Source organism: Scleropages formosus, chromosome 6 (genome assembly GCF_900964775.1).
Source record: "Scleropages formosus chromosome 6, fSclFor1.1, whole genome shotgun sequence".
NCBI lineage: Eukaryota > Metazoa > Chordata > Actinopteri > Osteoglossiformes > Osteoglossidae > Scleropages > Scleropages formosus.
In genome coordinates this window covers 6,385,902-6,409,817 of record NC_041811.1, presented here as the reverse complement: position 1 = coordinate 6,409,817, position 23,916 = coordinate 6,385,902, and the positions used below count along the sequence as shown (strand labels likewise).

The following is a 23,916-nucleotide window of genomic DNA, read 5'->3' as shown; positions in this document are numbered from 1 at the left end:
TTTTCTTTAGAAAAACTGTTTGAATAATTGATTTTAATCTGTAGATTTTATAGTATTTTAGATTTTAAAATGTTTTATCTTTATATGTGTTTTGCATGAATGTTTAATGTTTATGGCTTTTAATGACGGAGCTAAATCAGAATGTGGCGGTTCTGGCATGGGTGCCTGGTACTTTTCTTGTGGGTGTGGTACACATGAGTTTTAAACTTTGTATTAAACCACTTTTTGGTGAAGGGTTTTAAAGTCCAAGGTTCTTTTTCTCATAATGGATATTTATATTTGCTTTTAAATTCTGATGTTTATTACTTTTCGTATTAGTGATCCGAGATCTTTGGAGAAGTGAGTAAGCTCTGTCATGTTTATGTTGAGAGATGGTTTTATAATGAAATATGAGGATGTTTTATGTTTGTGATTTGTGATGTGGAATGTTAGAAGTTTTATTTTGTGCTTATGGTATTGAATAAAGTATGGGGGGAAAAAAAAAATCCAGCCTCTCATCATTCTGCCCCATCCCACTACTAACACCAATGTGGCGCGTGGTGCGTGGGTTTGGATGGGGCGAAGAAGGACGCAGATGCAGCGTTCATCTGGAACGTTTTATTCGGACACTGGCACACAGGCAAATAATGTTCTCGGTCCAAGGACCCCGTTTCCTCCAGGACCTGTGCATCTAGCCAGCCTTCCCAGCCTCCTTAGCACCCCCAGGGTCTCTCCTCTTTCTCCCCCTGGCAGACACAATCGCCCCCTTATATTCCCTGTACATCACCAAACGCTAACCAATTACAATAAAACACATTTCACGCTCAGAACAGTAATGCAGGTCGTTACAGTAATTTATCAAACATGTTTCACAGAATCGACTTATGCTAATTAACCAATTCATGCTGGGTAATTTTTACTGAGGGGGGGGGAGCAGTGGTGCAGTGGGTTGGACTGGATCCTGCTCTCCGCCGGGTCTGGGGTTCCAGGCATCCTGTCCTGGGTGTGTCCCCTCCCCCTCCAGCCTTACACCCTGTGTTGACGGGTTAGGCTCCGGCTCCCCGCAACCCCGACTGGGACAAGCGGTTCAGACAGTGTGTGTGTGTGTGTGTGTGTGTGTGTGTGTGTAAAATTTTTACTGTATAAGTACCTTGTTTAAGGGTCCTACAGCAGAAGGTGAGATACAAACCCTGGTCATAGTCACCTGCTAATGTGTACAATTGATATTGCATTTGTCAGACTTTAAAATGTAATTTTTTTTTAGAAGTTGTTTCCAGAAAATTTTCATAACATTCTTCACATAGAACAGAGAAGTCACTTATGACATAGTTTTATTGAGGGGCATAACAACTTTAGAAGTATTGGAAGGAAGAAGAAATTGGCAACATATTAAAACATTTGAGAAGTACAATGTTTTAACAATGGGGGGACATGTTTCACCGCCCCCACACACACACACAGACAACTGCCTTTATTACATTTATTAACATAGAATGTGATATATTCCACTGGCAGTGAATTTCTTTCAGAATATTCATATTTGGTCTCCAAGAAATGCTTGCTTTTAAAATGTTGTCACTTGTTTCTTTGGGTATCGTTACATTTCTTGAAATAATGCAACAGATATTGTGTGTGTAAGTGAAAGTGGTGCAGTAACACGCTCCCTGAATGGCACACTGAAGCTGTATCCCAGGAAACGGCCACTTCTGCCAACAAAGCAGCACACCTCCAAAGAAACCGGTGCATCAACAATTACAGTATGAGCTAAGACCGATAACCAGGCGTTATCTTTTAGCCTGCTTCTCTGAGAAGTGATTTCTTTAAACCCATAAAAGTTTTAGTCAAGCTGTCATAGCAGGACATGTGGAGGACCCCTGTGGAGTGCTTAACCATCACAGATGTGCGCTACCTGGAGCGGCACAAAGGGGAGGTAGGAGAACCGCTCACTCGAGTTTAGTCATCTTGGTGAATAAAGTGTGTGGGCTGATAACACTACACTGAGTTTGTTGGAAGTTGCTTTGGAGAAAAGCATCTGCGAAATAAATAAATGTAAATGTAAATCTTTAGGGTACTGACCCAGTCTAGCACTGGTGAGGTACTGGACAGACCAAAACATGAGTAAAAAGTACCCAGAGGAGCTATACCAGAATAGGTCTATGAGGAAGAGAAAACCAGACAATTTAATGCGTATGGTCTCATAGCAAAGTATACACATCCACAGCGTGTACGTACGTATTCTGAGGTTACCTGTCCACCGCAGACTGTCAGATTGCACTCACCTGTTCAGATGATGACTATGTCCCAGCCACCGGGGTAACAGCTTGTCAGGTATCAAGGGCACCAACATTTTAGTAATATAATTCATAGGAGAGTTAGCTAGAGAGATGATGAATAAATATTGTGAGGGGTGTGGCTGCGCTACTTGTTCTGATGACATTGGTGTGTCCGTGGGGACCCGCGTGGCCACTCTCAGGTGAACTGCTGCGCGTTTTCTCCGGACTGTCATATCCTGCTCACCTGTTCGGATGACAGTAGACTGCACCTGTGGAGTGCACAGTCTGGGCAGCTCCTGGCCAAGGCTAAGGGACACACAGGTGGGCGAACTGGCACACAAAACGTAGCAAATAAATACATTACATCGCTGTAATGTGACTGAATACCAGTGTTGATTCACCCCCCCTCCCCCATAGGTCCTGTAAAATGCTGCACGTTCTCACCTGACTGCGCGCTCTTCGCGAGCGCGTCCCATGACCGTTCAGTGCGGCTGTGGAGAAGTGCTACCATGCGATGCCTGCGTGTTCTCTCCGGTGGGTATGGAGGCCAGGCCATGTCCTTCAGAAATATTACCGTTTCACGCTCCTGTACTGTACCAGGAACATAACAATTCATGGTGAACTGTGTTTTCTTGCAAAAAATCAATTCATCAATACAGGTATTTGCTACTATTACATAATAGAGCTTTGTTACACTTTGTTCCAGCAAATTCCACACAACAACATTATAACATTATCATAATGTTTCCATGTTGCTGGCTGTGCTTATAAGTCGTGAGCACGTGCTAGGACACTGAGCTCGCAGGAGCCTCTGTTTTACTCTAAAACACCAACCAGGTTTCAGCAACAGTATATTTTTTTCATCCCTTTCTTTTTCAAAGTCATAGTGGAGATGAGGAAGGGACTGGAGTATTGAATGAGACAAGTTTTATTTCATGCAGATAATAATGTCATTATCAAAATACTGTTATTAAAAGGGAATGATGAAAATACAGCTTCAGTGGAGACTTCCTTTGACACAGGTTCATTGACAGAACTGTTTATATAATACTGTATTAGTAAGCTGATTAATGTTGCGCAAATGATAACATATTCCAGTTATTAATACTGTGGCAGTGCAGTTGTGCTGAAAAATCATTCAGGTTTAAATATTAGCTTTGTCCACCAGCTATTGCCACGAATATGATTATAAAGATAATTGTGAAACTAATAAAATAATGTTAAACTGAACCATTGCTGCAATATAAAGGCATTTCATTACAGTACTAGTTGGGGCAGCAAGTGGGGCAGCAGTTAGAGACATAGCCTTGCAGCCGAAGGATGTGGGTCTTGCTCTAGTACCCTTGATCAAGGTTCTTACCCTGAAATGATGCAAATAAAAACTACCCAGATGTATAAATGTGTCAATCGGTGTAAGTAGCTTCATATGTGAATTTCACATTGAAAGCAACTCAGTTGAAATCTTCAGCAAAAGGAATGAATAATAAGTAGTCTGAATTTCACTGAAATTTTGTTCCATAGTTAGCTGAAAGCCAAACATGTAGCAACATTTGTGGTTATCTGTGAAGACTGTTGTTTCTCAGCACAAGTATTTTTATTTGAAATTAGTTAAAATTAATCATGGAAATGATTTATTCAAAAATAATCACTGACTGGTTTAAGGACTACAACCAAATATAACTCCAGATGGTAGTCTCTGTTTTTGTCCTGAAAATTAAAGAACTTGACTTATCATAATTTTTTTCATTAGTTATGAAGTTATTAAAGGCTTTTTTGCAATTTCAGGTCACAGACGTTGTGTTGAGACTGTTAGCTTCAGTCCCGATGGCATGTGGCTGGTGTCTGGAGGCTGGGACAAACAAGCGATACTTTGGGATGTGCAAGTACGGTATCTGTCCCAGATCACAGCTGTGATATTGTAAACACAATGCACTGTAATTTATCAGTATGATTTTTCTCCCATTTCCTGACTAGCATGTAAAAATTACCACAGTGTGGTGCCAGATGACATGACATTCATACATAATAGAGCATCCTCGTATTCAGTGTTCTTCTCTGTGCAAGTGAAGTGTAAAAGGTTTTTGTTATTTATTTGTTATTTCTGTGTTTTTTCTGTGTTTAAGAGTGGAGAGATTGTGAAGGTTTTCTCCGGACACAAAGGAGCCATTCAGTGCAGTGCATTTTCTTTGGATTCACAGTTTGTGGTAAATCTTTACATTCTTTGTCATGCACCATTATTACATGGTGCCAAAGATTTAAAAAGATTGATTTTGGTTTTCTATTAGATCTTTCTCCACAACAACAATGACAACAAAAATAATAATAATAATAATAATCAACATCATCATCATCATTGTTGTCATTACCATTGGCAGGAGCAAAGAACTTTTCAAAATTAGCAAGGACATTACAAAATCACAAAGAACAAAAAGTGGCTTTCCGAATCCATTTTAAACATACTGCATGCTTTTATATAACAACGACATAATTATTTAGGCTAAGATTTAAACACTAAATTACCTGCCACCTAAAAGTTTCATAAATGCTTTTAATCAGAAAAAAGTAATGGACTGTTTCAACCTGTTTTGTTTAATTTCTAAATATTACTAATCTGAACTCATGCAGTATAAAGATGTGAAAGGATTCCTTAATTCCCCAGAATGTCCATATGGGGGCAGTATTTGTAGATGCTGACGTTGTGCCAAGGTTTGCATCAAGAAGATGGAGTTCGATTTTTACATGAATAGATTACATTTATCCATTTAGCTGATGTTTTATTTAATTAATAGATTTATTACATTTACACAAACACATATATAAAAGCTTTATGATTCATAACTGGATCTCCAGGGTTGGGGGCCATGCGTGTGGTTACTTCCAATCATCATTTTCCACAGGCCACAGGCTCATGGGATTTCACAGTGAAGGTGTGGGCCTTGCAGAGGGTGGAAGAGCAGGAAAGGACCCTGCAAGGGCACCGGGGCAACGTCAGCTGTGTGTGCTACTCTGGCTCTGACATGTTGGTGAGGAAACCCCATCACCAGGAACACACGGGAAATTCGCTCGTTCATTCTAAGCGTCTCTCACTCTTTGGTACTAACTTTACAAATACTTGCTCACCAGAAGTATTTAAATAGTGAATATTTGTGCAATTTCACACCATTATAGAACTCATGCATGTAACTGAGTTATGTACTCCAAGAAATACTTGTTGCTAGTTTCCTTACAGGGTTTCATCCTGCTTTTAAAGCAATGGAACCTTCTGATCTCTAGGATTATTAGTAACTATTGCCCAAAGCAACTGGAAATGTTAGATTTGTACATTAAGCTACTTATAGTGGTTTACCCATTTATACAGCAGGGAAATTTTTAAAGCTATCAATTCAGATAGATCAACAGTACTACTGCAGGATGGGGAGTGGGGGGTGGTTCACACTTCTGTCAGTTGATTAGAAGGCGATAATTCTTAGCACTATATGAGCTGCTCTTTTCAGGCTCATTCTGCACCCCTGGGGGTTGAATTGTAAGGTGTCCTCTATTGTCTCAATTGTTTTCCAGGTCTCGGGGTCCTGGGACAAGACAGTGCGAGTCTGGCTGCCTTGGGCTAGGACCCTACTCTTCATTTTAGAGGGACACCACGGTTGGGTGAGGTGTCTGACGTTCTCTCGGGATGGAACTGTCCTTGCTACCATGGCTGAAGGAGATGTGGTAAGTGTCTGTTGGACTTTAATTGACAAAAGAGCATCATGAGCATTCAGAACTCTGCTCTGTTTACAGCAGCATGCATGGTGTCTGAAATGGGATCACTAAGCACAGTAGTTCAAGTCATTAAACAGAGATCAAAGGTCCCACTGCAGTACCCTTGATGAAGGCACTGATCATAAATTTATATGGTAAAAATTACATAGCTGTTTAAACGAGTAAATCAAGTATAAGTACCTTACATTTTATGTCACCTTGGAAAAAGCATTACTTTTATGATCAGTTTATGTTTCATTGTAGATCAGAATGTGGGACATGTCCAGTGGGGAGTGCACCAAATGCCTGAAGGTGAGAAACACCTGAATAGACATGGCTTATAGCAGGCTTACTCTTATGACCCTTTGCTATCACATATATGAACATCATCCATCCTCTGCAGGGCCACAGAGACTCTGTCTTTGGATGCACATTTACTCCAAGTGGAGCGCTGCTGGCTGCTGGCAGTGCAGGCTCCATGCAGAAGGCCAAAGATGGCCAACAGGAAGAGGAAGCACAGAAGGCACATGGTTATTAGCAGAGCTGCTCTTGCACACAACCAGACAAGGAGTCATGAACGAGACATGTTGGAGACCCCTCAGCTGCATGGAGGATACTCATCCTAGAACTAGGTATGCAAAATAGAAGTGCTTCTGTCAAAAGAATGTGCAACAAATATTTGTTGTATTTTACTATATAACATAAAATATAATATATATATATATATATATAAATAAATTCACAGGAAATCAGGGATTCACTTTTTCAGAGTGTTTTTATTTTCAGTTTTACAACTTCACCACAAACTTGGAGATGGGGGTTATTGTGGTAAATCTTTGCATTTCATTTGTCAATGAACTCATTGTGCTGTTATGTTTATACATCTTCCCCTACATTCAGAGTATAGGGGAATATACATACACACACACACACACACACACACACACACACACACACACACACACACACACACACCTTATATGCATATAATAAATATAGAATTTATTATATAAATATCTATATTTAAGATACTTAAATATAATTTGGTTCAAGAACAAACTAGGTTTGCTTGAGACTTTCATGTCTGCAGCTATGTCTCCTTCTCTCAATGTAATGCATAAATTGTACTTTTGCTGAGATGTATGACGCTTTGGACAAAAGCGTCAGCTAAATGAATAAATGTAAATGTAAGATACCAGCTTCAAATTTTGTGCATGTATTAATGAAGACATGCTCTTTCCAGTGATCTAATTTTATGTATTTATTTTTTTTTTATTTTTTTTTTTTTACAGTTTTCAGCATGCTATAAATTTGCAAACATGCAACCGTGGATATTCTTTTAGTGTAAAGACATCTTGTACCTGAGAAAAACTTGTGAATATTTCATGCATCTAACATGAATAGTTCAAAAGTAATGACTTAAGGAACTTTGCATCTTTTTCTGTATCACTCTATAAAGTCAGTGTCACTTCCCATTTTTAAAGACCCAATATCTCAAAAACTAATGAAGATATAAGGCTGAAATTATGTACACTTCACTGGGAATAACAACATTATTGTGTGAAAGTACAAAGCAAATCAGAGATGGTCAGTCGGAAGGCCCCTGGTGATTTCACATGGACTGACCCATCTCAATTTTGGAGAAGTGTAAGCTAAATGAATAAATGTATATGTAATGAACAAAAACTTGTTGTTCAGTCCTCCAGACTTACTGGTCAAAACAGTAACCCTCTGGAAGGACTGGACACCCTCCTTCCCCAAAAAGACTGGGAGGATTTCTTTAGCAAGACAATATTCACACTGCATCTATGGGTGTGAGAGCAGTGCTGGGTGATGGTCTCGCATATTTAACACAGATCGTGAACTCAGAGCTCTGATGTGAACCACAAAAGTTTATTAAAATCTCAAGGTAAAATGCAGTGCCATTCCATATAAGAAAGACGTGGTAAATTAAGCCATTACCTTAGTTTTCAAAGGCTCATCTTCTGAGTCTGGCTAATGGTAGTCAGATTTCTTGCAGTCACTTTGCAGATAACTCAGCTAGCAGAAAGAATTCAAAATTATAAATTGTCAGGGTTACCCAGCAATCAGAGTAGTTGAAAATATCTAAATTCAGGTGGACAAAGATAACATTTGCTTAAAATAATTTTAGGACATTAATACAGTTATGCCATAAAAGTAATATTTTTAACCAAAGACTGAGTTCACAAAAGTACAGCTAATTTAAATTCAAGTTTACAGAGCTTAAAGCTTTCTCTGGACTGGCTTCCTATAGCTGCCTGGATCAAATTTAAGACCCTGGTTATTGCCTACAAATGCATCAATAAAACTGCTCCTAGCTACTTGATCAACCGCTACACCCCAACCAGACTGCTACACTCTTTCACAACAGACCGCTTGGCAGTCCCACGCACGAAATGCAAAACATGGAGTTTCCTGGTTCTGGCTCCGTTGTGGTGGAATGACCTCTCACTCAGAATTGCTGGAACTCTGTCCACATTCAAAAAGGGTCTGAAAATTCACCTCTTCCAGACTAACTTTGCCCATGACCTCTTAAACTCATGTAAGGTGTAAATGTTCACGCACCATACTCCTGTAATGTAACATAAATGTTTACATGCATCTCAAAAAGAAACAAAAAAAAAAGGGTAGGAAGGTGATCAGGAATCATTGAAATTCTGAAAGTTTTATGCCGCTACTCATGTGATGAACGTTGGTGCATATGGTGGAAAGAAAGAAACTAACTGTACTTAAGAATCACATATCTGTAACTATATCCCTTTCCCCTAATGTAATGCACAAATTGTACTTTCTTTGAAAAGCATCTGCTAAATGAATAAACGTAAAGGACTTGGAGGACAGTGTCATAACAGTGCTACCCAGTTTGCTTTTCACAGAAATGATAAACAGAAATTCCTGAAGTTTCAGTTCAAGCCAGCCATCAATACCTTTTCTTAAACACCAGACAAGAGCCAAAAACCAGGAAGTGCCATATATCATCTAACTAGAGGAAACAATACAAACCAGCCAGTTCTGCAACCGGTCAAGCAAGAAAGGACAAATTGGCCTGGCTATGAAACCGAGCTGTAATGAAACCATTTCATTTAAACATAAACCATTTTACTCAGGCTGTTTGTGAAGCGATGTCATTTTCTTCATCATACAAAAATGTGATGTGCCTTGTGATAAATTATTTCTAACAATGTGCTATATTTAATAAAATCTGTCTGCATCTAGAGTCTGATGGTCTTTGCTATAACATCACAGGATGAAAAAAACTATGTAGTTTTTGCTTGAAATTAATAAGGAGAGTAGATACTCAAATGCTGTCATTTTTGGGCCCCTCACATCAGCAACGCAGCAGTCATGTTACTGTTGAACCACTTGAGTCCTTCTGGCCGCCTTGGACAGTTTGGAGGCAACATCCCCCACATAACCTTGGAAACGTGGATTTGGGACAGTGCCATATTCAAGTTTGCCAGCAACAAGAGAAAGTTTTCTTCATTTCCACAAAGGTCCAGGATGATCCAAGTCTGGGAGAGAGATGGAATTGATGAGACCAGGACAAACCCAAGAAGCCAAGAAGTATAGGCAGCACAGTGGCATAGAGGGTACCACTCCACTGTTGCCTCAAAGTTCCTGAACTGTGGTTTCAGACATGCATTCACACCCAACTCTGTCTGTGCATGGAGTTTGCATGTTCATGTTAATGACTGTTTCCAAAGGGGCTCTAGTTTCCTCACACCATCCAAAGATATCCTTCTGTTGAACTAGAGATTCTAACTGGCTGTATTGTGTTTGTGGGTTAAACTGCTCTGCCGTGTGGCTTGCAAGATGATTCAAAGTAGCTGTGTGCAGCATACAGATTCGTGCCATCAGGTTTATGGAGGACTCTTTAAACTCAAATTGAAAGGCATTTTCCAGTTATTATTGGTGTCTAGTATACATATAGTAATCAGTTACAGGTATTAATGTGCTGTTTTCATAACATCTTGTCCTCATGTAAAGGCCCCCTTTTATTAATTTCTAGCTGATGCCTTTGTCTATGATGACAATGTTCTCTGATGATCATCATCATCATGGATTCTCAAGACTGTGAAACTATGCATGTAGTGTAAAATGCACAAAAAAAAGTACACATAAATGATAAAACCCTGACATACTAAAACTGCCAAATTTAAAACTTTTAAGATATGTTAAACGTAATTCCTTGTGTGACAGACGTTAAAAAAATAATTTTTAAAAAAGCAAGCCCCATAAATTTTATTATTAAATATTTATTTTTTTTCTTAGAATTATTCCCGAATTTGCCAGACAGGTTAAAATTTTAAATCTCACACCAAATGAAATTAAGATAATTTTTTCTTGTTGTATAAGATGTGGCTTAAAATTATTTAAATATTACGCTGGACTCACCTCACTGAAGCCACTCTCTTCTTCTTCTCCCCTTACAGCAAGCGGGAAAAGAACCCACGTGCTCTCTAACACCAGTACTTCCAGGTGATGAACGAAACCATTCTTCCCTTTAACAGCAGGGAACGGACTGTACCATTCCTAAAAGAACAAATTACACGAAACAGTGAACCTTGATGTACTTCCGGGTAATGGACGAGACCATCGTCCACCGGTATGAAGGGGAGCGGCCTGTTCCATTTTAAAGACAATATTAAACTACCTGTACAACCTCGTTTGAAGAGTTTATAATAAAGAAGGAGCTGTGTGATTTATGCCAATCAACGTTAATTAATAATTGTGACTTCACCAAATAGTGGACTGGGAAATCACTGTAGTGTTTCACTGAACTGTTATTTTATTAACGCTTAATTTCGAGTTTTTATAACTACAACTTGTTTGAAATATGTGAACCCTAAGAATCATGGTCATTATTGTACAAAATATTGAAATGAACATATAAAATCTAAATCGTAAATCTTGAGAGGATTCATATGCAACCTTGATTTTACTTGCCTACTTAGTTTAACCACTGCATCTTAGAGTTTGCTCATTTTTGCACCTGCACTACTTCCATTTTTTCTACTACACACACAACTTCCTCTAAGCAATATATAGAATTGGTCATTACACATCTGTTATGTCCGATGAAAAACACTGCTTCTCACTGAATAACCATTTTGTGGTAAAACTAAAGGACACAAGGACTTCACATACTTTCCAGCCATTGTATGATTTTATGTAATCTCCTGATTACCACTGAGTTTTAAAACCTGTAATTTCTGCTGGGGGTGCATGTGCATAGTTTTAAAAAAAGTGGATAGGATTTTTTTTTTTAAAAAAAGTTTTCTGTATTGCTCACCCGTGGTGCCAATTTTAGCATTTTATTCTTTGTGTTTATTAGTTCATAAAAAGACAAGGGTGTTGCAAACTGTAACACTTATGAACATGAAAGCCTGCTATAAGCTGGTTAACTGCACCAGTGGGGCTGATACATTTATTTATTTAGCAAATACTTCTCTCCAAAGCAACTTCCAGTGAACTCTATATAGTGTTATCAGCCCACACACCTTATTCACCATGGTGACTTACACTGCTAGATACACTACTTACAATGGGTCACTCATCCATGCATCAGTGGAACACACTCTCTCTGTCACTCACACACTATGGGTGAACCTGAACAGCATGTCTCTGGACCGTGGGAGGAAATCAGAGCACTTGGAGGAAACCCACACAGACACAGGGAGAACTCCAAACTCAGTCGGGAGTGAACCCATGTCCTCTCAGACCACCCAGGCCTTGTGAGAGAGCAGTTCTACTTGCTGTGCCACCATGGCACCCATATAACTAACATGTCATGATGTGCTTAACAAATTAAAAGTGAGAATTATAGGAATAGATGGCAAAAATAGTTACCAGTGTAGATTACAGTTATAAATGGCAATAATAGTTACCTTTGGGGATTATATGTATAAATGGCAATAACAGTTACCAGTAGGAATTATAGACACAAATGACAATAATAGTTCCTAGTTGGAATTATAGATTCAAATAGCAATAATAGGTACCAGTGGGATGAGTTACCAGCCTACTTGAGAGAGGTGATCATCCTACCTGGTCAGGTAAATAAGTATAGTCAGAGGTTTGGAAGGATGGGGGCTTGAGTCCCTACCAGTGATATAGTCTAATGTATCCAACCGGTATTTGTATACAGCTGAACTAAGTGCTGCTGCTAATATTTTGGTCCACTCAGTAGGCTACCTGATAAGTTGATAAGTCACTGGCCACAAATGTCCTCCCACCTTGAAATCTTGAGAACTGCTACAGATATCCTACCTACGCAAGGTGATCACCCTAACTTCACACACACACTTCCAGAACCGCTTGTCCCTTACGGGGTCACGGGGAACCGGAGCCTACCCGGCAACGCAGGAGGGGGAAGGGAACACACCCAGGACGGGACGCCAGTCCGCCGCAAGGCACCTCAAGCGGGACTCGAACCCCAGACCCACCGGAGAGCAGGACTGCGGTCCAACCCACTGCGCCACTGCACCCCCCCAACTTCACATTTACATTAATTTATATAACACTTTTCTCCAAATGGTCTTGGAATGTTAAGCAACTTAAAACTATTTACCTTTTATTCACCTGGGTAATTTTATTGTTTTAGTTCAGGGTACCTTGATCAAAAGCACTAGCAAGAGGTGGGGTTCAAACCCGGGTCTTTTCAGTTCATGGTGACAGCTCTAATCACTACGCCCCCTGCTGCCAGCGGCCCCTTGCTTGACAGGTGACACGTAGACATCATGACACGTGGAGAACGGCTGCATGTGCTTTAGCTTCACAGGTTGATCACCCCTATCGACAGGTGAACTGCCGCTAGCAGGTATTTCCGTTTCCGCTATCCACGCACATCACACATAGGAGCGACGGTGTGTGTCAGAGCGGGCGGGGGGTAGGGAGGAGCACGAGTACGAGTACGGGCACGGGCAGGGGGAGGGGCGAACGCGCGCGCGCGTGTCTGTGTTTCTGTATGTGTAAGGGGCTCGCTCAGTAGGGCTCTTTGCGCCATCGGAGCGGCACGCGGGTGCCATCGCGATCCCCCCAACCCCAGCCCCGCCCCCAGCTCTGTATCGGACTCGGACCGCCGCCGTCCCCCTACCTCCATGGCGAAGAACACGCTGTCCTCGCGCTTCCGAAAGGTGGACATCGACGAGTTCGACGAGAACAAGTTCGTGGACGATCACGAGGAGGCGGCCGAGCACATCGGACCTGATGGCGCCGAGGTGGACGATCTCATCAGGCAATATCCTTCACTTCCCCCACCACTGGTTTAGTGGGGAGGTGCGCCCGCAAAACGCCCCGATCACTGGGACGTGCGCGATCGGCGCGCGGTTCGGTTCGGTGTTTCCTGGCCGGACGGGGCCGGTTCGGAAATGCGCGTTCGCGCATCGCGGGCTCCCTGCCACAGGTGTGCACGTTCCGCGATTTTGGGTGCAGCCCACGACCCAGGAGTATGCCTGATCTGTAGGACTGACTCTCTCTCTGTGTGTGTGTGTGTGTGTGTGTGTGTGTGTGTGTGTGTGTGTGTGTGTGTGTGTGTGTGTGTGTGGTGTGGGGGGGCAAGGCCACCGCAGGGCGCGCGGTCAGCACTTTTTGTTTACATTCTGGAATACCCTGGACCTGGATGAGCCTTTGCAAATTGGTTCGAACCCACACAGGGACCTCGGAGCCTCCTCACCACTGGGGGATGGTCTCGACCCCAGGTGTATCCCAGCCAGCATGAGTTAAAGTCAGAAGCTGTGACTCCTGGTTCATAAAGTCCAGTTTGGCCACTCCAGATGTATAGCTGTCCTTCAATTCTGGTGTCCTGGAGCAGATGTTCCTTCAGAAGGGCTGAAGCTCACTGAGCTCTTTGATAAACTTTGTCCAAGGGGACCCTCTCAGGCTTCTCTGTCATCCTTGCAGTTTTTTGAATTCCATAAATGTCAAATAACTTGAAAATGTTGTATTACTTCATTAGTCTGTGGTAGCTGGTTTATCTTTCTAATTGCTTCATTTTTGTTGGGCTTACTTGGAAAAGCTGGTGATAATCACAAATACTGTATTTAATGTGGGGAATTTTTCTGGTTTAAAATATGATTTCAGAATGGGGACAGAAAATTAAAATTATTCAGTTAGTTTAGAAGTGCTGTCCCATGTCTTTCTCTTCTAAAAATTACATTCTGATGGGATGTTAGCACCAAACTCGGTTCTCAGAGTAGTTGAGTGGAACACACACACACTCACTCACTCACTCACTCTGGCTGAAGCTGCTTAATACTTAAATATATATGATGCCAGTAATATATTACAGGGTCCTCTGACTGGGGTAGCTGTGCTTTTATATATTTTAATTTAGAGAATTATCTGCTAATTGTGAGAATTAACCTACAAATGTGTGCCAGCAGTACAGCATGAGGCTGCAGTTTAGTGGCGGACAGTTGGTGAGTCTGTGTGTTTAAAAAGTGTGTGTGTCTCGTGCAGGGATGCTATGTCACACATGCAAAGGGAGAAAAGAAACCAATGGGAGCAGAAGATTAATTTGACTATGAGTGACGGTGTTGTGTCATTATCGCTGCAGTGAGATGGTGGAGATTAAAGATATCTGAAATGGCATGGCCAACAGAAGTTGTTTCATTTTGGACTGGTAGTGTTTAGATTGTGACCGAGCAGCAGCAAATTGTTTGATTCGACCCACCTGGTTGCTGGGTTTGTGAAGGTTGTCAGAGCATGTAAACCCCAGCGAGGGGGGTCATGTGGAGTAAGTCACAGTGGTATGTTTATTGTGGAGTGTGACTCTTCTCATGGCATTCCTGCACCACACCCTTGGGTGAAACTGCAGACTCCCGTTTCTGGGTCTTGCACCCGCAGATGAAGGTCAAATTGCATCATTTTCATATGATGTCTTCTGTTCTGTGTCCCTCTTCCTCTTCCCTTCTGTTCCTGCTGATGGTATCTGGGGCACCTATGGGGGAGGGAGGGTCTCCATAGCCTTCCTTGGTCTTTGGGGAGGGGTGTCTTGCACACGTTCTGTGACCAGGGGCTATTTTTAGGGGAGGGGTTGATCCAAAATTAGAGTTGTTAGAACATGTGTGGTGGGGCTAGAAGGGAGGTGGGTGGTGAGTTGAGAGCCCACACACATACACACCCTTCAGGTAGGTGCCAGATTCCTAATTAGAGATGCATGACTGCTGCTTCCTTGTGAAGTCAGGAAGCGTTGAGGTGTGTGTTGTCACATCCACACTGTCAGTGGACTTTGCAGACGACCCTGAACTGTGTGGAAAAGTCTGGTAAAACATATTCTGTGGAAGTGGAAAGGGTATGTCCTGGGGCAGCCCAGTGGGGGAGGGAGGTCCCCAACAGCTGTCCTCAGTTTATGTCCTCTCTTCCATTCTCATTTGATCCCCAGAACAGCCTTTTTTTTTTTCCCCCGGAGCAGTTTTTCTTTCTGCTCCCTTTTCAAACTGAAAGTGGCACATTTTAAAGACACTGGTGCCAACTGAGCAGACCACAGCATGAAAAATACATTGTTACATGCATGATGCTGATTTTTCTGAGGTCGGTTTAAAAGAGGCTAATGCTGCTATGATCTGATCAGGTTTTTAAGTTTAGTTTATATTTTTAAACAGGTTCCCCCTTTTTTCTTCCATCATTAACCCAGCAGGTTGGCTCTCACCTGTATTCAGGTTGTCCTTTGTTGAACCTTTTGCAAAACCTGTTCTGGTAACTGCGTTGTAGGGCCCAGATGGTTCTTTTTTTTTTTTTTTTTTTTTTTCTTTTTTTTTTGAAAGACAGCATAAAGAACTAACTTGAAGAATGCTGTCTGTTTTGTCCAACAAGACTAGGGTGGCCATAGTGTAGAAGAATGCAGTGTGTTGTGCTTTCATATTTTGGGTGCTATAGTTCTGGAGAAAACACCAGAGGTCATAGCTGTTGGTCCCAGCGAGCTGTCAACCATCACATTTTGTTTGAATTGTGCAATGCATTCCATCAAGTCCCAAACAAGACAGTGATTTGGGAGCTCAGCTGGAAAGGAAAGTAGCAGCTCCAGCCCTCAAAGACTGAGTGGATATCTTTGGTACAGAGCTTTGGCGTGAGGCTTATCCAGGAGGCTTTCACTTAATAGCAAAAAATGTATCCAGGTTTTTGGATACTTTAGACATGCTCTACGACTTTTGTGTTTTTCACAATTCCTGCAAGCCACCTTTGTGTCCACTTTCTGGTATATCTCAGAAGGACAAAGATAGATGGAAATAGAGCCTGTAAAGCTGGGGTTGCCAACATGATTCACTGGGTGAGGTCACTCCAGAGGTCATTATTTAATCACTTTGTTTTATTCTGTTGAAATATATACCTGATACTCACCAAAGTATCTTCATGGGGTAGATTGCTTATTACTTCCAAGGCAGTAGGTCCTATAAGAGCTGAAGAGCCTGGAAGACAGTCTTTTCAACCTCTAAGACCTTTTACTTACGTTAGTACAAAATTCAGTCATGGATTGAAGAGTAGAAGTTTAAAAGCAGGTTTACGTACGTATGTTTATCTATCTGCTCAATGGATGAAGATATAAAGACCTATACTAGGTCATTTCAAGGCAGTTGCATCTACTTGCATGGGCACATTTTCTACTTACGTCTACTACCCCCTCTAGAGCATAGGCTACCAACAAGGGACCTCCATGCATCTCTGTCCTGTGCATTTCTCTCCAACTGACCCCAGGTGTAACCCAGTCTCTTGATGTCAGCCTCCAGCTCTCGGTGCCAGGTGTTTTGTGGTCGACCTCCTTTCCTCTTGCCTTGTGGATTCCACGTGAGGGAATTGTCTGGTGGTGTTTGAAGCTGGCTTACGGAGAGTGTGTCCAATCCACCTCCATCATCGCTTTCTTTATTTCTGGCACATTTTCATCCCCTATAAAATGTAGGGAATTGACAATATTGAAGGAATTTTGAGTAAAATTTAAATTGAAATTTGATTTAAAATTTGAAGTTAATTTTTTCATACAGTCAATGTGGTTTCAGTGCTACAGGTGCCTTTGTCTTGAGCCTGTGTTTGTGACCACAGCAGAATAATTTCCCCCTGTTGACCTCTTTAATTCCTTAACAAGATGCAATGCACAGGGGATATGATGGCAGCTTTTCATGTTGCACTGAGGAACCCTCCAATCAACACGAAGAACCCAGCAATAAAGGTGATCAACCTTCTCTTGGTGTATTGCTGATATTGTGATACCTTGCTGGGTCAGTCTGATGCTACTCAGAGCTTTATTGCAGCACAGATTGTGTGCTTACATGAGTGGAAAAGCCAGTCTCTAGTGGGTGTTGACATATTTCGTCCAGTGGTGCTTCATCTCAAGTACATTTGCCAATTCTTGTGACATGTGAAAAACAATTTTCTGCAGTACACTCTCAGATTTATGGCAGTTTGCAGTGGTCAGACTACTGAGATGGTACCTCGACAGTACAAACCAGACACCTAAATGCTTGAAAGCAGCAAAGTCTAAGAGTGATGTCATGGCAGTCTAACTCCCCTTCCTCTGCTCAATCTATCCTTCTCCACCTTTTCGCCAGGAGCGGGCACAAGCCATCGTGCTGAAGGTGCTCACATCTTTCAGGAGTAGCGAGATCGAACAGGCCGTTCGGTCTCTGGACAGGAATGGCGTGGACTTACTGATGAAGTACATCTACAGGGGTTTTGAGAAGCCTTCAGAAAACAGCAGTGCCATTCTCCTCCAATGGCATGAGAAGGTGGGCACCAGTGGGATGGAAGATACGGGTCTCTGAGAGTCCAACAGGTTGATGGGCTTGACCTCATCAACTGTACTCTGAGTCGGATCGTTCCTTGTAACATCTGCTTTGAACTGAATCATCCTTGGTATGCTCAACTCTGGGTGGGAACACCTCTGTTCTGGGTGCCTATTATTAAAAACAGTCTTGAGTTTTTGCTAAATCATTCCTGATGGTGTTTGTTCATCCCTGGAGTTAGCAGGTGAAATGATCTATACTCATTTCCTGATATCGGGTTTTCCCCACTTAATGCTGTCTATGATTATTAATACTACTTATTGTTAATCGGTCTGGATTTTTTGTTTGTCCTGTTCATGAAATTGAGTTTAGGCCCTGACATTTGGTCCAGCATGATGAACTGAGACCGCGTTTGAAAAATATGCAAAGTGGCTCTGTGAGAGAGACAATGAAAAGCACTGCAACTGTGTACCCATGCTCTTAGCTGTGGTCTGGCATTCTATGGTTTTGCTTGCATATTCAAGGGTTTGTGTTTGCAAAACAGTCCTTGCACACTATCACTGTGAGTTAATTTTATTAAATCATTTTTTACAATTTAGATTGTTATAATAACTGTTATAAATTCTGTGTTAATGTTCCTCTGCTTTTTCCTTAAAAGTATTAGGCATGATTTGGGGTGACTTTAGGATGGTTTTGGAACCAATTGGAATTTTCCTCCCTTAGAAATCATGATATTTTTGTTATTTGTTTTCAGGAACAGAGTAGAATCAGCTTCAGAGTAGAATCATATCGGCGTAACAGTTTAAAAGATTGATAAGCCACTGTGGGCAGCTGTATTTCCGGAAGATCAGAAGGACCAGTTGCAACCATGGTGTGTTCCACTTCATAGTATGGAGCGGAGACTTTGAGCTCTGTCTCTGAATCACAAAGGATGCTTGAATCAAAGAGCTGCTGCTTCATTAATGAAGAGATTCCAGTGTGCTGATGGTGGAGTTTCCTTCCTGGACTTGTCTGTCTGAGTCACATCAAAAGCAAGCAATATTCTGCAGACACACAAGACCTACTTTCTGGCTCCTTTTAAATATGTTCCCATGGGACCAACAGTTATCAGGGGACAGAATCCTAACTGACGGCACAGCCTTCAGAGGTACCGCACCTCCTAGCTGTGTCTCAGGCTGTTGACTCATTGCCAGCAGGTGAGGAGCTGGTGGCACTTGAGTTTCAGGAATGGCTGGAATTTTTATATTTTTCTTCTTTTTTTTTCTTCCCCACAGGCCTTTGCAGTTGGGGGTTTGGGATCCATCGTTCGGGTTCTCACAGCCAGAAAGACTGTCTGAAAGAACTGTCAAGAGAGGACAAATACAGACCGAGTCAAGGAAGACCAAGACAGGATATTGTGTTCTACTGAAGAAGGAGCAGATTGCTTCTCCTCCTGAGGATGTCATACACTGAAAGGATGAAGGAACATGAGCATATGCCCATAAATATAAAGAAATATTATTTTAAGGATAAGAGATGCAAAGTTTATATCTATTACGGATGTGGTGTTGGATATTATGGTTAGCTTTGGTTGTACAAGGTTTTGCACATATTCACATTCTGCCTCGTTTTTTTTTTTGGTTTTAAGACAGTTGGAAGTCAATAATAATTGAGTAAAGAAGATTTTAAAAAGTTAACAGTAAGGCTGCCTGAAATATAGCCTTGAGTGTGTTGGGTAAGATGGTGCAGGGTGAGATGTAGTGTGATGTTGCAATCTACCTTAATTTTATTTGGTGAGAATCATTACTCAAGATTTTATTTTTTTTTTTTTTTCCCCCCCCATCATTCCCCTATTTGTACAGAGAGAGGAGTATGCTTATTATACAGCAGTGAATATGATTGTGATTTTTTTTTTTTTTTTTTTTTTTTTTGACGGGTTGCATTGTTGGGGTATGGAATTGTAGTTAAGGGAGGGGTTAAAAGCAGAAGTAGGGTTAGGTGAAGCCTGTTCTCGAGGGACATTGTCTTTGTGATTTACAGTTTCACTCTGCTTAACCTGTGCACCAATTGGATGTGGTTTGCTGTCCCATTAATGACTCCAGTCAATAAACAGCGATTAGTAGTGGACTGAGAACCAGCTAGCAGTGATTCACTCGAGGAATGGCTTTGCCCAGCCTGCTATTAAAGTCTCAACTGCAATAAACCTTCCGGATCATCTTGGAGGAGAGTGCTGTGCTTTCTCACATTCTGCTTTGGCCTGTTGTACTGGTTTCCATTGGTTTTTTTCCCCCAGTTGCTTTGCAGACACCAAAGTAACACACAGCCAAGTTATATCCTTTGTGCAGCTGGATATTTATAAGGCAGTACAGCTTAGAAGCTTTTTTCCAAGGTTTCCAAGGAAGAGCTCCTCCTGGGGTTTTTAATAGACAGACCTATTGGTCTGCAATCTTTTCATATTTTTTAATTGCTATACCACCTGCTGGCCCCATTCTTCTATCGGGGGGTGGTAAAGCTCGACACTATGTGCTCTCTGACCCCCCCTTCCTGACAGGGATGATGGTGAAAGGGTTGCCATTCCAGTATGCTCAGCTGAGGTGGGGCAACCTGAAAAGCATGTTTGTGTTGGTGCAGAGACCAACCTTTCATTCTTATGATTCCCTGGTGGGAAGGATGGAGAAGGATCTGTGCAGTCCCTTCTGCTTGAAGCTTCGAGGGTCATGGGCTTCTATTTTCAGCGCTTTGTTCTTGCCAGGCTGACCAGGAGTGTTGCTTTCCTGTGCTCTAGTGCCATGCGAAGAGTGAGCTGAACCTGTCCTACTTTCCTATTTAGGGTGATGTGGACAGGGTCCAAAGCAACACTCAAGAGCTAAGTGGAATAGAGGGCATCTCCATCAAGCAAAAGCAATTGCCAGAAAAAAAGAAGCAGGTTTCCTGGATTTTACTTTATTAGAGGCAAAGCATAGTGATTGCAACTAGTATCTTGTATAAGTATAAGCAAGCCAGTTTCTGTATGTTTGCTGAGGTATCTGTGTAATGGTTTCTGGTACAAGCATTACAGGAATGTAATATCTTAACTAGCTGATATGGCAATCTGCAAGAAAAAAAAAACCATGAACAGGTAGCTCAGGAGGTTAATTGTCAGTTGAATGGTTTCCCCTCCAATTCTAAGGACCTTTAAAATTCTAATTCTTTTGGAAAAGGCTTGTGTGGAATTTCTGTTGCAGGGTCCAAAAACAAGGTCAAGAGCTAATAAATAATCTATTTATAAAAACACAATACATAAAATGACAGAACAGGACAAACAAAGCATGCCATATGGGAAATCATTCTCTCAGAGTTGCACACCTACATTTATTCAAACATTCTTTTTGCTTACAGGTACTAATCATGTGCCACTCCCATAAAGCCAAACAAGCTACAGTTCAGTTCAAATGCAGCTGAAGGTACTGTGCAATCATTTCCTAAGATGAATTCAAAATGCATGATTTGGGTGCCTCTACACAATGTATACTTTGCCTCATACATGTAGCTTAGATTGATGACAAGATCAGGCAAGGTCATGATTCTTCTCCGACAAGTTGATATCTCACTTTTAAATTTCTGACATAATCTAGGCGTGACTTCTGAAATGACTGCAGATGTTTACAAAGGGTGACTATTATTCGATAAGCAAATTTTCAACATGGGCCAAATACAAAGGTGATTTCTCTGCTGCTGCTAAATGTACAGTAACAGGAATACAGTTGCCTTAAAAGGCCTCTTCAAAACTGTGCTGTAGATTTTGTATGGTTTTCAGAAACCACCATAACATGGATATTTATGTCTTTAATATACAAAGCTCTTCACATTATTGTCTTTCCCCAATGGCAGAATCAACACCCCTTTGGTTACAAATATGGTTCTATAACTGTTAGGCTGCTGCCAGCTACCATGACTGGGCAGAGTGACAAATTTCTTGACTATGAGGCTCTGCAGGTTGTATCCTGGTACAGGACACACTGTCATACAGCATTTGTGGAGGAGGGAGGTAAACTTCAATCTTTTGAATCTTATTGATCCTTTCCTTTTATATAGCAATTTCTAAAGAAGTGTCTGCACTTCAGGAAACTTCTCTTTCCTGGCTTTAGAGAGAATGGCTTTAGATGGTTAGTTTTTAACTCTGGTTTAGCAGGGTGTTTCTTCAAACATTTTCTTCAAACCAACCACTTTATTAGGTACTCATGGCTGGTAAAAACTGGTGGTGGTGGTGTAATGCTGTGGAGAATACTTACTTGGCACATATTAGGTTTTTAGTATCAGCTGAGAGCATTGTTTGAATGCCACAAAGTACCAGAATTTTATTGCTGACCAGATACATCTTTTCATGGCCAGTCTATCCTTTATCAGATTGATATTTCCAGCAGGGTAATGTGTCATGTCGCAAAGCACAAATCACCTCAGGATGGTTCCACAAAGAAAGTGCCTTTACTCCAATGACCTGCATAGACCTCAACTCTACGAAGAAATGGAGCACAATGTTAACAGAATGAATGTGCTACCAAAAAATCTACAGAAACTTTATGAAGCTGTCAAGCCAAAATAAACCAAGAACCCTCTGGGATGAGTCCAGCTACTGAATTCATACTGTTCTGAAATCAAAAGAGAGTTTCACATGGAACTCTCCATGTCCCCCATATGAAAATTTCAAATTCAAACTATATGTCCAGTACTGTACATGTCCTGTAAATATGTACAGTACTGTATATACATACTGTACCTTTGACTTATGATTTCAGTTGAAAAACCACAAATGACATTTTTACAGGAGCTTGGAGATACCGTACTGTCCTCTACACAGCCTTAGTGGTTTGACAGTCAAACTCCCAGCCTTCACACGGCTCTGAAGACAAGTGTTTCTTTTGTCCACAGGTTTAATGGTTTTAGGCAAGGGTGAAACTAGAGACAAAGAAATGAACACATAGTATATCAATAACCCATATCCAAGTGAATATACAACCACTGTACAATACTACTGTACAAAAGTAAATATGCATTACTTAAATTAATCCTTACAGATTCGCCCTGATTTATGAAACATTCTCAGAGAATTTCTAAACAGTACCGTACTTCCAGAAGGTAACACCATCAGTGAGTTAAGATAACTATCCAAATTAAAACATCTCGTGACAAAATAAAGACTATAACATTAATAAATCCATCCATCTCCATCCATCTTCCTCCGCTTATCCGGGGCTGGGTCGCGGGGCAGCAGTCCAAGTAGAGTCTTCCAGACTTCCCTCTCCCCGCACACCTCCTCCAGTTCCTCTGGGGAAACCCCAAGGTGTTCCCGGCCAGCTGGGAGACATAGTCTCTCCAACGCGTCCTGGGTCTGCCCCGAGGCCTCCTCCCAGTGGGACATACCCGGAACACCTCACCAGGGAGGCGTGCAGGAGGCATCTGGAACAGGTGCCCGAGCCACCTCAACTGGCTCCTCTCGATGCGGAGGAGCAGCGGTTTGCCAGAATCTCACCCTATCCCTAAGGGTGCGCCCAGCCACTCTGCAGAGGAAACTCATTTCTACCGCTTGTATCCGCAATCTCATTCTTTCGGTCATGATCCAGAGTTCATGACCATAGGTGAGGGTAGGAACGTAGACCGACCGGTAAATTGAGAACTTCGCCTTACGACTCAGCTCCTTCTTCACCACAACAGACCGGTACAATGACCACATTACTGCGGATGCCGCACCAATCCATCCGTCAACCTGCCGCTCCATTTTTCCTTCACTCGTGAACAAGACCCCGAGATACTTAAATTCCTTCACTTGAGGGAGCAACTCTCCCCTAACCCGGAGGGGGCAATCCAGCTTTTTCCGACTGAGAACCATGGCCTCGGATTTGGAGGTGCTGATTCTCATCCCCGCCGTTTCGCACTCGGCTGCAAACCTCCCCAGTGCACGCTGCAAGTCTTGACTTGATGAAGCCAACAGGACCACATCGTCCGCAAAAAGCAGAGACGAGATCTCGCGGCCACCAAAACAGACACCCTCCATTCCCTGACTGCGCCTAGAAATTCTGTCCATGAAGATAATGAACAGAATCGGTGACAAAGGGCAGCCCTGGCGGAGTCCAACATGCACCGGGAACAGGTCCGACTTACTGCCGGCAATGTGAACCAAGCTCCTGCTCCGGTCATACAGGGAACGAACAGCCCGTAGCAGTGAGCCCCGA

The 23,916-nt window shown here is 41.9% G+C and overlaps 2 protein-coding genes across 2 annotated transcripts; both read left to right on the top strand.

The window, feature by feature from the left end:
- The first annotated feature begins 1,840 nt into the window (after positions 1-1,840).
- LOC108922604 (WD repeat-containing protein 38-like) lies at positions 1,841-6,528 on the top strand. Its single transcript, XM_018732827.2, has 9 exons — positions 1,841-1,909; positions 2,453-2,573; positions 2,670-2,786; positions 4,038-4,135; positions 4,376-4,456; positions 5,150-5,275; positions 5,811-5,960; positions 6,255-6,302; positions 6,394-6,528. The coding sequence occupies exons 1-9, from the start codon at positions 1,841-1,843 to the stop codon at positions 6,526-6,528; spliced, it is 945 nt and encodes a 314-aa protein (XP_018588343.2).
- A 6,337-nt stretch (positions 6,529-12,865) lies between these two features.
- On the top strand, positions 12,866-19,487 carry LOC108922575 (actin-related protein 2/3 complex subunit 5-like protein). The gene is made up of 4 exons (XM_018732791.2): positions 12,866-13,251; positions 17,103-17,175; positions 17,555-17,731; positions 19,003-19,487. Exons 1-4 carry the CDS (start codon positions 13,112-13,114, stop codon positions 19,063-19,065), a joined length of 453 nt encoding a protein of 150 aa, XP_018588307.1. The 5' UTR covers positions 12,866-13,111; the 3' UTR covers positions 19,066-19,487.
- Positions 19,488-23,916: the final 4,429 nt, after the last annotated feature.